This window comes from Tachyglossus aculeatus, chromosome 5 (genome assembly GCF_015852505.1).
Source record: "Tachyglossus aculeatus isolate mTacAcu1 chromosome 5, mTacAcu1.pri, whole genome shotgun sequence".
Classification (NCBI taxonomy): domain Eukaryota; kingdom Metazoa; phylum Chordata; class Mammalia; order Monotremata; family Tachyglossidae; genus Tachyglossus; species Tachyglossus aculeatus.
In genome coordinates this window covers 32,829,668-32,845,787 of record NC_052070.1, presented here as the reverse complement: position 1 = coordinate 32,845,787, position 16,120 = coordinate 32,829,668, and the positions used below count along the sequence as shown (strand labels likewise).

At 43.4% G+C, this 16,120-nt stretch overlaps 1 protein-coding gene and 1 non-coding gene across 2 annotated transcripts in view; one reads left to right on the top strand and one right to left on the bottom strand.

Annotated features, from left to right (window-relative positions):
- The window catches only part of COLEC12 (collectin subfamily member 12), a 206,298-nt gene extending 193,943 nt beyond the window's left edge, over positions 1-12,355 (bottom strand). Inside the window, exon 1 of the mRNA XM_038747268.1 lies at positions 12,283-12,355. Coding sequence (XP_038603196.1) covers positions 12,283-12,355 — 73 coding nt within the window. The remainder of the gene's footprint in view (positions 1-12,282) is intronic.
- Positions 7,642-7,779, top strand: LOC119929062. The gene has a single exon (XR_005451206.1). It is a non-coding gene; the product is annotated as a small nucleolar RNA SNORA7 (small nucleolar RNA).
- Positions 12,356-16,120: the final 3,765 nt, after the last annotated feature.

The following is a 16,120-nucleotide window of genomic DNA, read 5'->3' as shown; positions in this document are numbered from 1 at the left end:
ACTGGAGCTTTTAAAAACCTAGGGCCGGGAGAAGAGGGCCCCGGAAAAGGGATCAAGTCAGTTGTGTTCCATTGCAGTGGCAGTTCACTTATCTCTCTTTTCAGTGTCACCATGCTGCCCTAGTCTTCATCTTCCCTCCATGTGCAGACGTTTGGGAAGGTGCTGCTGAAAGAATGTCCCTCACATACGGCTTATTTAATCATTCCCCACAGGAAACACGGAAATTCCTGTCACTCTTATCAGGGAATGGGGTTAACACAGCCAATGTTGGTCATTTGAGGGTCGAGATTGGGTTGGGGGGAAGGGGAGGAAGAGGAAAGGGCAGTGGGGTGTGGAGGAGGGAGGGAGACAGAGACCACTGGTTTGTTGTCCCAAGGAGAGGACTTCAAAGACTTCAAAGAGAAGCAGTGTAGATTCATGGATAGAGCACAAGAATGGGAGTCAGAAGGACCTGGGTTCTAATCCCGGCTCTGTCACTTGTCTGCTGTGTGACCCTGGTCAAGTCACTTAACTTGTCTATGCCTCAGTCACCTCATCTGCAAAATGGGGAGGAAGATTGTGAACCCCATGTGGGGCATGGACTGAGTCCAACCTGATTACCTTGTGTCTACCTCAGTGATTAGAACAATGTCTGGCACCTAGTAAGTGCTTAAAAATGGCATTAAAAAAAAAAGTCAGGAAGGGGTGGTGGGAACCAAGCCCTGGAGAGCTTGCCCCATCTCTACAAAACCCAGGGAAGGGGAGCAGAAGAGGCCAGTTTCTTTCCCTGAGTGACTTCCCTGTGACTGGCTTCTTGGAATCTACTGGTAAAACTGTTTTAGTCATCTTTCACCTGAAAGCAGACACTTCACCCTCTCCACAGACTACCAGGAAAGTAGTAAAATGTGAATGCTTTGGGTTCTCTTGCGTAGAGAGAAAGTGAGGCCTTCTTTCCTAGCCATTTAGCATCTCAATAATTAACTGACAGGCAGTGGCTCAAATAATTAGCCACTTATAATATTTGCGATATTTGGCACTTACTAAGTGCCAAGCATTGTACTAAGTGTTGAGTAGATACAAGATAATGAAGCCCCATATGGGTCTCAGTCTAAGTAGGGAAGGAGAACAGGGATTGAATGCCTATTTTGCAGATGAAGGAACTGAGGCACAGAGCAGTGAAGTGATTTCCTCAAGGTCACAGAGCAGACAAGTGGTGGAGCCAGGATTACAGTCCAGTCCTCTGACTCACGGGCCTGTGCTCTTTCCACTAGGCTACGCTGCCTCACTAGTCCTAAACGTGGAGTTTCAGGTTTCCTGGCCTAGTTAAATGGACATCATTATACTCTATGTGAAAAGAGTTTTCAAGGGAAGGAAAGAGGGATATGAAAGCAAAGAAAATTCTGGTAAATTTGAGGGATAGGGTTATTTTTAATCATGCTCACCACTGGGTGAAGCAGTATGGTCTGGATGGTAGAGCATGAGCCTGGGAATCAGAAGGACCTGGGTTCAAAGCCCAGCTCCACCATTTCTCTGCTGTGTGACCTTGGGCACCTCACTTCACTTCCTCTGTGACTCAGTTAACCTCATCTGTAAAATGGGGATTGAGATTTTAAGCCCCATGTGGGACACGGACTGTGTCCAGTGTGATTTGCTTGCATCCACCGCAGTGCTTAGTACAATATCTGGCACCCGGTAAGCACTTAAATACCACAATTATTATTATTAGATATGTCGGTAGTGGTCACTTGTGTAGGGCTGGGTGCAAGTCTGTGTGCAGAGAAGGCCCTGGGTTTTAATCCTGGCTCCACCACGTCTGATGTGTGACCTTGGGCAAATCACTTAACTTCTCAGGGCCTCGGTTACCTCATCTGGGGATTAATCAATCAATCAATCGTATTTATTGAGTGCTTACTGTGTGCAGAGCACTGTACTAAGCGCTTGGGAAGTACAAGTTGGCAACATATAGAGACGGTCCCTACCCAACAGTGGGCTCACAGTCTAGAAGGGGGAGAGTGTGAACCCCATGTGCGACAGGGACTGTGTCCATCCTGATTACCTTGTATCTACCTCAGTGCTTAATACAGTGCTTGGCACATTGTAAGCATTAAACAATTACCATAATTACCATTATTATCATTATTATTAAATGTGCAGGGCCCAGTGCAAACAAGTGCTTGTTGACATCAAAGGCAAACCATCAGCCTTTAACAAAAAGCCACCAAGAGTGATCTCCCTAAAAACTTTTCCCAGCTTTCCTCTAGGATATTATCCCTCTGATCCCATCAAGCATCAGTGAGGTGAGTCACAACAGGCAGTTTCTTTCTCTTGCCCTTGGCCATTACTGTTTCTCAATTTGCGACTTTACAGATCCATTTCCCATCTATGAATGAAACGTGGAGTTCAGGTTTCCTGGCCTGGTTAAATGAACATCATTATGCTCTATGTGAAATGAGTTTTCAAGGGAAGGAAAGAGGGAAATGAAAGCAAAGAAAATTCTGGTAAGTTTGAGGGATAGGGATACTTTTAATCATGCTCACTGGAGGGTAGACTATGAACCTGGGAGTCAGAAGGACCTGGGTTCTGAATGAAAACAAAAACACTCTAGCTATTAATAATCCCTACGGCTGAACCCCGTGGAAGCAATTTGGTCTGAACTTTGTTTGCCAAACTCAGGCCAACAAATGTTTCCAGCTGCCCACAATTACTCACTGAAAACCCTTAAATCTCCAGGATGCATACCCACATTTTTCAAGGGATTGACAGTGCGTCTCCATCATTCAAACTCCAAGCATTCTGCTATTAAACCAATTTGGGTTCACCAAAACTGATGGATGGATAGCTCCTTCCAGCCTAACCCCAGCAAAGGCAAATCGGAGTCGAGTGGCCCTTATGCGCTGGTCTCAGCGCTCAGAAGCCTGGATGACTCCGCCCCGAGCCAGGGTTAAATTCATTCAGTTCATTCAGTCATATCTACTGAGTACAAAGCACTGTACTAAACGTGTGGGAGAGTATGATATAGCAGGAGAAAGACACATTCCCTGCCCACGAAAGCTAGGCCCCATAAGGATGTTGGGGGAGGAAGGCAGAGAGAAGCAGCAAGGCCTAATGGATTGAACGCTGGGCTGAGAGACAGTCGGACCTGGCTTCTAATCCCAATTCTGCCACTTGTCTGCAGTGTGACCTTAGGCAAGTCACTTAATTTACCAGTGCCTAAATTACTTCATCTGTAAAATGGAGATTAAGGCTGTGAGCCCCATGTGGGACAAGGGAGTGTGTTCTACATGATTTGCCTGTGTCCACCCCAGTGCTTAGTACAGTGCATGGCACATAGTAAGCAATTAAACACCACAATAACTATTATTATCTGCATAGAGTCTCTTATGGTGATTTCAAAGAATGTAATCCCCATCCTTCAGTCAGTCACACAGTTGATTCAATCATATTTATTGAGTGCTTACTGTGTGCAGAGCACTGGACTAAGTACAACATAACAATAAATTGACACATTCCCTGCTCACAACGAACTCACACACCCTGCCCTCCTCTCCGTTTGTGGATTCAGAAAGCCTCCTTGGCTTCCCTGGCCTCAACGGGAAGAGGCAAGAGGAAATAGGAGGGAGGGATCAAAGCCCCAGTGGGAAGCAGCCTTATAGTGTTAAACTTTAGGCTAGGTTTGAGGAGGAATAAGGATATCTGCAAGAACCAGAGGACAAGGCTCATAAATACTAATAATGGTATTTGTTAAGCGTTGACTCCATGCCAAATAATAATACTAATAAATTATGGAATTTAAGCGCTTACTCTGTGCCAGGCACCGTACTAAGCACTGGGGTGGGTACAAACAAATTGGATTGGACACATTCCCTGTCCCACATGGGGCTCACAGTCTCAATCTCCATTTTACAGATGAGCTAACTGAGGCACAGAGAAGTGAAGTGACTTGCACAAGGTCACAACAGCAAACAAGTGGCAAAGCTGGGATTAGAATTCTGACTCCCAGGACGGTGCTCTATCCACTCCACCATGCTGCTTCTCCCCTTAAACTGGGTGGAGGAAGATTAGATAGGGGCCCAAATCAAAAGCATTTTAGGAAATTAGTACCTCTGTCCCAGGAGCTAAATCCAGCACTATCAACTATGAACACAATACAAAAATGCAGAATACAATCATAGAATAAAGAATTAATAATACAGAAATATCTTTGGGATTCCTAAATTTTATGGATCACCTAAACTTTCTTTCCCAAATCCACCTCCCTGCCCATCCTTTCATTGATTAATTCCTATTTTATTGGAATCGTTCAATCACTCCACCTCTTTCAGGAAATGGGACTGACTACACTGCCCCCCAACTCCCTTTTTTCCAAACTCAACTGAAAGAGCAAAGCCAAGCTGAAGCCCCCTCCTTTTCATCCTGGAAATGAAATGATATTTTTCCTCTCACCCTTTCACCACCTTTTCAAAAAGATCCCTTGAAAATTCTCATCTGTGTTTATGCTAATCTTACTAACTCATGGGCCCAAAAAGACCATTTTTATCGGGTTAGGAAATAAATTTAAACATTACAAATGGGATCAGGGCCAGACTAGCCTAGGGGGAATTCCACATTATATTATACATGAAAAACACAATTTCCCACACCAAATTTCCACTTCAATTCATAGATTTCCTGATAGCTATCTTAAACTGTTGTATTACATTTAGGGAGTAATTTCTGCATTTAAAAAAAATCAAAGAGATTTAGGGTCATTCTCTTGGAAGGAAAATTACTGCTGTAGTCATCTCCTTTCCCCACTTTATTATCTGCTTGACTCTCCCTCTCAATTTCCCTGCTCTGATGCTAAACCACAGCAGAAGCAGCAGAAGACAGAGGCTAGATAAAAGAGCACTGCAGTGGTTTCTTTCCTTTTAAAGAAAAGCAAAAAGAAAAAACAAATTTTAAACAGATCTTTTTTCATATAGCCTTACTAGGGGCAGGAAAACATGGAGAAGTGAAATCTGCAGGGCAGCTAATGTGTGGTAAAACTGACTAATATGAGTTTTGCCTTCCATCTCTGTATATACCTTCTCTCTGGTGAAGCAGTGTAGTCTAGGTGATAAAGAAGGGGACAGAGTCAGAGGACCTGAGTTCTTATTTTAGCTCTGCCACTTGCCTGCTGGGTGACCTTGGACAAATAATTTAACTTCTCTGTGCCTCAATTTCCTCCACTGCAAAATGGGGATTCAATTCCTGTCCTCCCTCCCACTTAAACTGTATCCAGCCTGATTAACTTGTATGTTAACTTAGAGCAGTGCTTGACACATGGTAAGCCAAATACCATAAAAAAAATGAAATGAAAGGTGCCAACCAGCAGAAAAAGCCCAAAAAACAGAAGTTAAAAGGAAGGAAAAAAGTCAAAGAACTTGGAAAACCCATAAGTAAGATAATAGGTGTCTGAATAGCGAAGAGATGCTGGAGATTATCATTCACAACAAAAGCATCCATGACTCTTTCCAATCACAGTTGGCCATACCAACATTCCCATCGCTGAAGCCCAGAACTTTGGCATTTCCTTAATTCCTCCCTCTCCTTCAACCCCCATATTCGGCCTATCGCTAACAACTATTGGTTTTTCTTCCACATCTCCAGGATCTGCCCCTTCCTCTCCAACCAAACGACCCCACTCCAGCCCAGACTCTAGTCTTATCCTGGCTTGATTCCCGCATCAGCCTCCTCCCAGATCTCCCTGACTCTCAGATTCTCCCCTTTCCAGTTCATATTTCACTCTGCTGAATGGAACACTTTTCCAATACGCTTTGCACACACCTCCTCACATTTCAGAAACCTCCAGGGGTCAACTATTTCTCTGCATAAACAGAAGCTCTTGATCATTGAAATTAAGGCATTTCATCAGCTCTCTCCCCAGCTCACACTCTTTGTTCCTCTCAAGCTAACCCTATTCTCCTCTGGACCTTTTTCTTACCTCTTCCAACTCTGACTCCTTATATACACCCTTCCTTCCAAGTGGAACTCCCTCCCAGTTACCAAAACATAGCTGGCTCCATCTTCAAAAGCCTTCTGAAGTCTCATCTCCTCCAGGAGGCCTACCCTGATTGGTATCTCCTCTCCCCTACTTTTATCCCCCTGCAGGGATCACTCCAGCCCTTTGTACCAACAATTATGTATTCATAATCACCTTTAGCACTTCCCTACATGCCCTATTGCTTCTGAACTCACTCATCTACAAATCCATTTTCCTTTTTCTTGCTACTTGCAAATGCTTGTAGCATATGTTTCTCCCATTATATTGTGAGCCCCGTGAGGGCAGGGTTAATGTCTGCTAACTCTAAATACCTTCCCAGACACAATGTACAGTTCATTGATAACAATATTTATATTGTTACTATCATTGTTATTAATATTATATTTGTTAAGCAGTTACTATGTGTCAAACTGTTCTCATGCTGGGGTAGATGAAAGATAATCAGGTCGGACAGAGTTCCTGTCCCACATGGGGCTCACAGTTTAAGTAGGAGGGAGTAGGATTTAATCCCCATTTTACAGATGAAGAAACTGCGGCACAGAGAATTGAAGTGACTCGTCCAAGGTCATACTTCAAGCGGTTGGCAGAGTGGGGATTAGAACTCAAGTCCTCTGACTCCCAAGTCTGAGTTCTCTGCACTAGGTCATGCTGCTTCTCAATTTGGGAGCATTGGGCCTGCAAAATACTGGTACTGTTCAATCTAATCTTCCTACCTCCCCTCTCTCCTCTCATCAACCCCACCCCCCTGCAAAAAAAGATAACATACTTAAAATATCAAGGAAATTGCTAACCCACATTACCAGATTCACGAGCTGAGACATCAAAAATATTTAACCAAAGCTATTCATGAATAGAGAATATTTATATTCCTTTCCTTGTCTGTCAATGAGCAATGCTATTTATTCATTGAATGTTAGTAGCATATTGTAATTGCAATCCCAAAATCATAGTAATTACATATGGGCTAATGCGGTAAGTCATCTTGTCTCATCACAGTTGGGTTGAATTGGCCATGAAGGGGGTATTTGATTACTTTTCCCAAGTTAATCAAACATTTCTGAAGTCACAGTGTGTGGTTCTGCTGGTATTTGAAAGTGACCATGTGGCCACATCAAAATGAGTCCCCGAGCCTCAGTGAGAGGACAGTACCTCTATGGGCCCTGCCCTAATAATAATAATGGTATTTGTAAAGTGCTTACTATGTGCCAGACACTGTTCTAAGCGTTGGGGTAGGTACAAAAGAATTGGTTTGGATACAGTCCCTGCCTCACATAGGCCTCACAGTCTTAATCCCCATTTTACAGGTGAGAGAACTGAGGCACAGAGAAGTGAAGTGACTTGCCCAAGACCACACAACAAACAAGTGGCAGAGCTGGGATCAGAACCCATGACCTTCTGATTCCCAGGCCCGTGCTCTATCCACTAGGTAAGCACTTAACAAATGCCATTATTATTTATTTAATGTTGTGTAAGACTAATGCCAATGCTGTGTGAATGGCATGGATCCTTCCACTCTTCATAGAGCCCACTCAGGATGTCCATGATGCTGAAGGTAGCATCAAGGATCCCCTCACAAGTCGGTTCTCTATTTCCTTATGGCCACAAGATCAATCAATGGAATTTATTTATTTACTTATTGACCCCTCTCAGGGTCGCACCTGGAGAGTTTCCAGTACTCTACCAGTTTTGGCTATGGGAGGGAGAGTCAAGCAGAGGTACATTCATTCTATTTCTAGCTTGTGCAGTGGCTAACGAGTGGAAGTCAATCTGCTACAAGTCAAAACTCACCTGTGCTGGGCAGCAGCGGCATGGGAGAGACTCAAGGGAGGAGACTCAGGTTTACTGTGTGGAAAGCAGCAGTGGTAAACCACTTCCGCATTTTTCCAAAAAAACTCTATGGATACACTACCAGAATGATTGCAGATGGAGAGCGGGGCATACTGGGAGAGATGTGTCCATGGCGTCGCTATGGGTCGGCAACGACTCGATGGCATAAGACAAGACAAGACTTATTGAGAAGCAGTGTGTCTTAATGGATAAAGCACAGGCCTGGAAGACAGAGGACTTGGGTTCAAAGACTGGCTCTACTACTTGTCTGTGACTTGGGCAAGTCACTACCCTTCTCTGTGCCTCAGTTCCCTCATCTGTAAAATGGGGATTAAGAATGTAAGCCCCATGTAGGAGAGGGACTGTGTCTTACCCAATTAGTTTGTATCTACCCCAGCATTTAGTACAGTGCCTGACACATAATAAGCACTTAAATACCATAAAAAATGATCGAGTGTGCACACACCGTACTATGCACTACAATACAGTAGTTAGTAGAATAGATCTCTACCCTCAAGGAACTTTACAATCTAGTGGGACAAGAGCTTAGAAAACTGTTTCTCAGCTCCTCAGTCACCAGGGAAGGCCTCCAGGCCACTCATTTTGGTCATTTCTACTAATCAAACCATTAATAATAATAATAATAATAATAATTAATAATTGTGATATTTGTTAAGCACTTACTACTTACCAGGCAGTGTAGTCCAAATCATGTTGGACACAGTCCCTGTCCATCTATAATTCTATTTATTTATATTGATACTATTGATGCCTGTCAACTTGTTTTGTTTTGTTGTCTGTCTCCCCCCTTCTAGATTGTGAGCCCGCTGTTGCATAGGGATTGTCTCTATTTGTTGCTGAATTGTACTTTCCAAGTGCTTAATACAGTGCTCTGCACACAGTAAGCGCTCAGTAAATACGATTGAATGAATGAGGGGTTCACAGTCTCAATCCCCATTTTACAGACAAGGTAACTGTGGCCCAGAGAAGTGAAGTAACTTACTCAAGATCACACAGCAGATATGTGCCAGAGGCAGTATTAGAACCCATGACCTTCTCACTCCCGGGCCAGTGCTCTATCCACTACAACATCAGTCATACTTACTGAGCACCTACTGTATGTAGAGCACTGCTAAGTGTTTGGGAGAGTACAACACAAAAATATAACAGACCCATTCCCCGTGCACAATGAGCTTACTACTTGAAGCTTATCTCTCGTTTCCCATATCCGTAATTTATTTATTTATACTCATGTCTTTCTCAGTCATAGTGAGTGCTTACTGTGTGCAGAGCACTGTACTAAACACTTGGGATAGTAGAGTATCACAGAGTTGGTAGATAGGTTCCCTGCTCACAATGAGCTTATAATAGAGCCATTAATACGAATAAATTACAGGTATGTACCTAAGTGCTGTGGGGCTGAGGGATGAATAAAGTTTTGGGCAGAGGATATGTCTACCAATTCTGTTGTACTATACTTTCTCAAGTCTTAGTACAGTGCTCAGTGCACGGTAAGCGCTCAATAGATATCATTGATTGATTGTTTGTGGAGGATTATATGTTCTCTGACACCCACCCCTGCAGATACTTGAAAATGCTGTCATTCCGCGGCAGAATGCAGCCCAACATTTTACTGCAACCGCTGTACTGTATCAAAATGACTCCACTCTGGAGATTTCCACTACTTTCCCTGATAGCTGAATCCATCATCTTGGAGCCTTCAACACCAAGAGGTTTGTTCTTGTCTTCTGGCCAAGTTTTCCCCTTCTTCACCTCACTCCATTCTTCCCTGCTGTACCGTCTGGTATCAGTCCCCTCTCTCCTTGCTGTTTACACTTTCCAAATATTTGCTGGCTCTTATCAGGTCTCCCCTTAGTCACCATGGATTTGCACTCTCTACCCGCAGATTTTGCTCTTAAACCAGTCATAAATTATTCTCCTCAACCACTTACTTGTTTTTGTTGCTTTTCCTTGAACGCCCACTAATTTACCTCCAATTTAGGGGGTCCTTAACCTTTCCTTAGGAAGTGCTAAACACTAAACACTTGCCTTTTTCCCCATTGCCATAGTTACCAGGAGTGTTTGTGTGTTTCAAGATATTTGAATGATACATCACATAGGCAGGATTTTAGCCCTCCTATTTCCCTGACTTTATATTTAGCTCTCAGTTTCCCCATTCTCTGTTCCCTATTACTGCATACTTCCTCTTCTAACCCCCGGTCTCCTCTCCTTCCTTTCCCCTCATACTTTGTGTTCTCCCCATCGGCAACCTCAGTCAATCAAGCACCTGGTGGCTTTGGGGTTTTTTTTCCAATGGCATTTGTTCAGCACTTTTTATGTGACAAACACTTTTACGTACTGACGGTAGATATAAGTTTATCAGGTTGGGCACAATCCCTGTCTCACATGGGGCTCATGGTATAAATTGGACTGAGGAGATTTGAATCCCCATTTTACAAATGAGGGAACTGAGGTCCAGAGAAGAAGTGACTTGCACAAGGTCACACATCCGACAAGTGGCAGAGTCAGGATTAGAACCCAGGTCCTCTGACTGCCAGGCCCATGCTCTAACCATTAGGCTGTGCTGCTTCCTCCTATAACATCGTACTGGTCAACTAGCTGGGCTTCAGCAGTTCCATGTTAAAAGAGCTACTTTCCCAGGAACAGAGGGATATTTGGCCAAAAGGAGAAAGGTTACAGCGGCTGGGAAATCGGTGCAGCTGGGGATTGTTAACTTTCATCAGGGTCCAGCCAGGAAAAAAAAGAGAGAGAGAGAGAGAGAGAGAGAGAGAGAGAGAGAGAGAGAGAGAGAGAGAGAGAGAGAGAGAGAGAGAGAGAGAGAGAATGAATGAATGAATGAATGAATGAATGAATGAATATGCTGCAGGAAATAGGTGAAGCTTCTTTCCGGTTCTCCCTGGCCAAACCATGGAAACCATCTGGACAGAGAGAACTTTGTTCTCAAACTCTCTTTTAATGCCCTGGAGTAGGAATCCCTGAACTTAGAAGTCAAAAGGAGAGGAACCACAAAAGGTTTTCCCAGGACAGAAAGCAGCCGACTGAGCACTCTCATCCTTAGAAGTTTCGTGTTTGTGCTGGGCTCCGGAATCCTCAGTCACTCTAAGGTCCTGAAACCCACAGGCTTCTGAGTGGTAAGGGTGGGAACAGCTCAACTACCTACAAAGAGTCCCAAGTGGCAAGAAGCCAGAAGCAGCATGGCCTAGTGGATAGAGTATAGGCTTGGGAGCTAGAAGGACCTGGGTTCTAATCCCTGTTTCACCATTTCTCTGCTGTGTAATATCGGGAAAGTTACTTCATTTTTCTGTGCCTCAGTTGCCTCATCTGTAGAATGGGGTTTAAGACTGTTAGCTCCATGTGGGCCATGGGCTATGTCCATCCTCATTAGTTTGTATCAACCCCTGTGCTTAAAAGAGTGTCTGACACATACTAAGTGTTTATCATCAATCGTATTTATCATCAATCATATTTATTGAGCGCTTACTGTGTGCAGAGCACTGTACTAAGCGCTTGGGAAGTACAAGTTGGCAACATATAGAGACAGTCCCTACCCAACAGTGGGCTCACAGTCTAAAAGTTATCAAACATTCTGCACACAGTAAGCTCTCAATAAGTAAGATTGAATGAATAAAAAGGTTACATCAGAGGGCAAACACATTAGGATGACTATTTGGCAATGAGTATACTACATAATAATAATAATAATAATGATGGTATTTGTTAAGCGCTTACTATGTGCAAAGCACTGTTCTAAGCACTGGGGGGATACAAGGTGATCAGGTTGTCCCACATGGGGCTCACAGTCTTGATCCCCATTTTGCAGATGAGGGAACTGAGGCACAGAGAAGTTAAGTGACTTGCCCAAAGTCACACAGCTAACAATTGGCAGAGTGGGGATTTGAACCCATGACCTCTGACTCCAAAGCCTGTGCTCTTTCCACTGAGCCACACTGCTTCTCTAAAAGCATGACTATTGCTTTTGCCTTGCTACAATTTGAAGTTCCCTAACCTTTTCTGGCTGATTGATTGCTACATGCTACTTCATCCCCTTTTAGGGCCCACAGCATCCAAAAGATGCAACTACTTCTCACCCTAAAGCAGGGCTGCCCATGAGAACCCCCTTCCCTTTCACCTGATCCAGATGGAGGGCTTCAGCTGCAGAAGTTGCTTCAATCACAAAGCCTGCAGTGTTCACTTCACAGTTGTGTCACTGGTAAGTTCCAGGGTTGTCGGTTATTGAGATAAACTGAACCACGACCTGAGCTAGGTCACAACTGCCGGATGCATCCCTGATCTCCTGGGTTGCATTCAGCCCCAACCCAACACTGACCCCACTCCCAAACCCTCTGACCTTTCAGGGAAGGCCCCCAGAGAAATAGTTCGGCTCTAGAAGAAATTGTTGTGAACAGGTTGAGAGATTTTTTGGATTGACTTACCAAATCTCTTGTAACCGAAGGACTGCACCTCCTCTTCCTCTGCAAAATCGTCTATAAAACACAAGAGTTCCATAGGTCACACACACACGAGCATAGAAACAAGTGAGAGACTTGGCAGATTAAAGTATTTTTCTACATCACTAGCAAGACATAGTAAGCCCCTACTTGATGGAAGGCATTGAGACAAGCACTCAAAAGAAGAAAAAGTTAAGATCCCAGTTTTTTTAATGTACTTTTGAAAAATACTTCCAGTTCATTTTTCCACTTTAATTTTCCTTTTCTACTTTTAACCCTGGCATGCATTTTCTCTCTCTCTCCCCAGCCACTGGATTCTATCCAGCATTGCCAGCGATTCATAAGCTAATTTTCATACTTTAAAAACCTTGACAAGAACCCAGCAAGCAGAACCTCACTACCAATGATCCCCAAAGTGTCTGACAGCCCACGTGGAAGAATCATGAACTGAGAAAATTAGTGCAGTGTCTTGAGTGGACAGACCATTCAAGAAGGATCTTGGCAGGTTCAGGAAGTCATCCCATAGCTGGGTTCCCATCTTCTCCTCTGAGAAGAAGAGGTAGCAGATAACTATCCTTTGTGGATTCCTTAGTGAAAACCCAAAACAGGCTGCAGAAGGGAAGAACGGCATTCAGCTGAGGGTTATTTAGGGCCTTTATGAACACATCTGAAGGGTGGAAAGTAGGAAGGCAAAACTACTTGCTAAATTACAATAAAATGACATTGTTAGTTCACATTCCAGCTGTCCAAGAGGCAAAACTGTTGTCTCCTTGTCAAGGAAGTCAGAACACTCAAGTTTATAAAATGTAACTTAAATGTTGTGCCGGGGCACACCCTGTTTGGCCAACAATTTTTCTGGCTCTCACAGGGAGAAGACACCAGGTTGAAAATTAAAATACTCTAATTTGCTACAACTAGCATTTTCTGAGGAATCTGGCTAAATAGGAAGTGGTCTTTGGTCCTTCCGCCCCGAACATGGATCTCCTGGAGATTTAATCGGTCTGCTTAGTTGCCCTCTCTCCATAGTTTCAAGCCACACCTTCAATGTCAAGTTGCCTTGAAACGTGTTTAATCCATCCTACAAAACCCCGGAAGTCTGCAGTTAGGAGATGGGGGTATAAGCCAACCTCCCTTTCTCAAAATTCCTTTCCTAGCATCCCCAGTGGAGTCTTCCCCAGCCTGTCAAGGTTCAGTGGTCTAGTCTGAACATCTCTTTTCTAGAAAACATCTGAGGGCTACCCTTTGTTAATGTTTTCTGTGATACATCCACAGAGTTCTGCACTGCATAAGGATTTAGCATAAGTTTTATTTATTTTTTTTAATTTTCATGGTATTTGTTGAATGCTTACTATGTGTCAAGCACTGTTCTAAATGATGGGGTAGATACAAACTAATCAGGTAGGATGTCGGACACAGTCCTCGTCTCACATGGGGCTCACAGTCTAAATAGGAGGAAAAACAGCAGTTGAATCCACATCTTGCAGTTGAGGAAACAGAGGCACAGCCAAGTTAAGTGACTTGCCCTAGGTCACACAGTATGCAAGTGGCAGAGGTAGGATTAGAACCCAAGTCCTCTGCTCCCAAGCCCATGCCTACTCCACACTGCTTGCTCTGAAATTTCAGGCTCAGACTCTGAAATTTCCATAACTTGATTCCTGCCAGTAATAACACCCTGACTACAGGGAAAAGGCAATGTTAATAAAGAGCACTAAATGTGATTAATTCAAGATTTAGATCTGTCGATATATTTTTTTTGGCTTTGACTGTTGTTTTTGAGAGTTTTCATGCCTGTGGGATATAATATTTTGAAATTAGACTTTTTTTTTCCAGTCTGCCATAGTAATTGGCACCAAGCTGGCTAGATATTTAATGATACAGCATGTTGGATCAAATTCTATTGCTGATTTACATTTTTGAATCTTGAAACACAGTAATAAATGTTCAACTAGAGACCAGTTTACTTCACATAAAGAATCCAGAGTCAGTCAATATTCAGGGAAAGTGTCTACCAAAAACTGAGCAAATCTTGGCAATTCACACTATGCCCAAAAACATTCCAGAAAGCATGGGGGAACAGTTTAATCTCCAATTGAATGATGTCCCTAATGCCTCATATCCTCTAAGATGATGAAGATGGTATTTGTTAAGCGCTTACTATTTACCAGGCATTGTACTAAGCACTGGGGTGGTTACGGGCAAATCAAGTTGGACATAGTCCCTGTCCCAAGTGGGGCTCACAGTCTCAATCCCATTTTACAGATGAGGTAACTGAGGCACAGAGAAGTGAAGTGACTTGCCCAGGGTCACACAGCAGACAAGTGGCAGAGTCAGGAATAGCATCCCTCTAGACTGTAAGCTTGTTGTGGTCAGAGAATGTGTCTGTTATATTGTTATATCACACTCTCCAAGCCCTTAGTATAGTGGTCTGTACACAGTAAGTGCTCAATAAATAAGACCGATTGATTGACTGAAAGCAACAATCAGGAATCTGTAAGCCTACAATTCTTACTCCAAAGGTTACTCATTGGAAATTAAAAACCTCTTCCATAAAGGTTGGCTAGTAATGGCGCTTACAATATATTTACTATTCTATTTATTTTGTTAATGATGTGCATATAGCTATAATTCTATTTGTTCTGACCATTTTGACACCCGTCTACATGTTTTGTTGTCTGTCTCCCCCTTCTAGACTGTGAGCCCGTTGTTGGGTAGGGACCGTCTCTATTTGTTGCCGACTTGTACTTCCCAAGAGCTTAGTACAGTGCTCTGCACACAGTAAGCGCTCAATAAATACTATTGAATGAATGAATGAATCCCGCACACACAGTGGCATGTGACATTGCATGTGTTACACCGGGCAGGCAGAGAGTTATGTCATATGGAGCATTTTGCAGTTGTCTACCCCAACCTACGGCGTATCTCTGGGAGGGGGTTCCCGACCCCCAACTTTGCCTCAGAGTCATTGCGCTCGCTTTCCAGGTCCTGAGAACATGGGCCTCTCACTTCCAAACCTTGGAATTTGGCAGCTAGACCTTAAAATAAAAATACCAAAAGGCAACAGGGGCTGGATCCAAACCAGACAACAGACAGAGTGCCAGAAAACCTGAATGCTCGGTATAAAACCTAATAAATATCCATCCATTTTCTTCCAAGCGCCTAGGAATCCAGTCAATATTTCTGTTTGTATATGTGAGTTGGCGGGTGGATACTTACATCAGTCATTCAGTGTGGCCTACTGGAAAAAACCCGGGCCTGGGAATCAGAAGTCGTGGGTCCTAATCCGGCTCTGCCACTTTCATTCATTCATTCAATCATATTTATTAAGTGCTTACTGTGTGCACAGCACTGTACTAAGCACTTGGGAAGTACAAGTTGGCAACATATAGAGATGGCCCCTACCCAACAACGGGCTCACACTTGTCAGCTGTGTGACTTTGGGCAAGTCAATTCACTTCTCTGTGCCTCAGCTACCTCATCTGTAAAATGGGGATTAAGACTGTGAGCCCCACATGGGACAATCTCCTTACCTTGTATCTACCCCAGCGCTTTGAACAGTGCTTGGCACATAGTAAGCGCTTAACAAATACCATCATTATTATTATTATTCATTCATTTAGTCATTCATTAATTTGATAGTATTTATTAGTATTTATTGGGTGCCTACTGTATATGGAGCATTTTACCAGCAGTGAAGATGAAAAAACACCACCACCCAGGAGCCAGAAGCTCAAATTCTCAAATAAAGGCAGAGGGGAGGGGACAACAATAGACACACAAAGAAAGATGAAAACAATAAAATAAGAAAACACCATATATATGTATG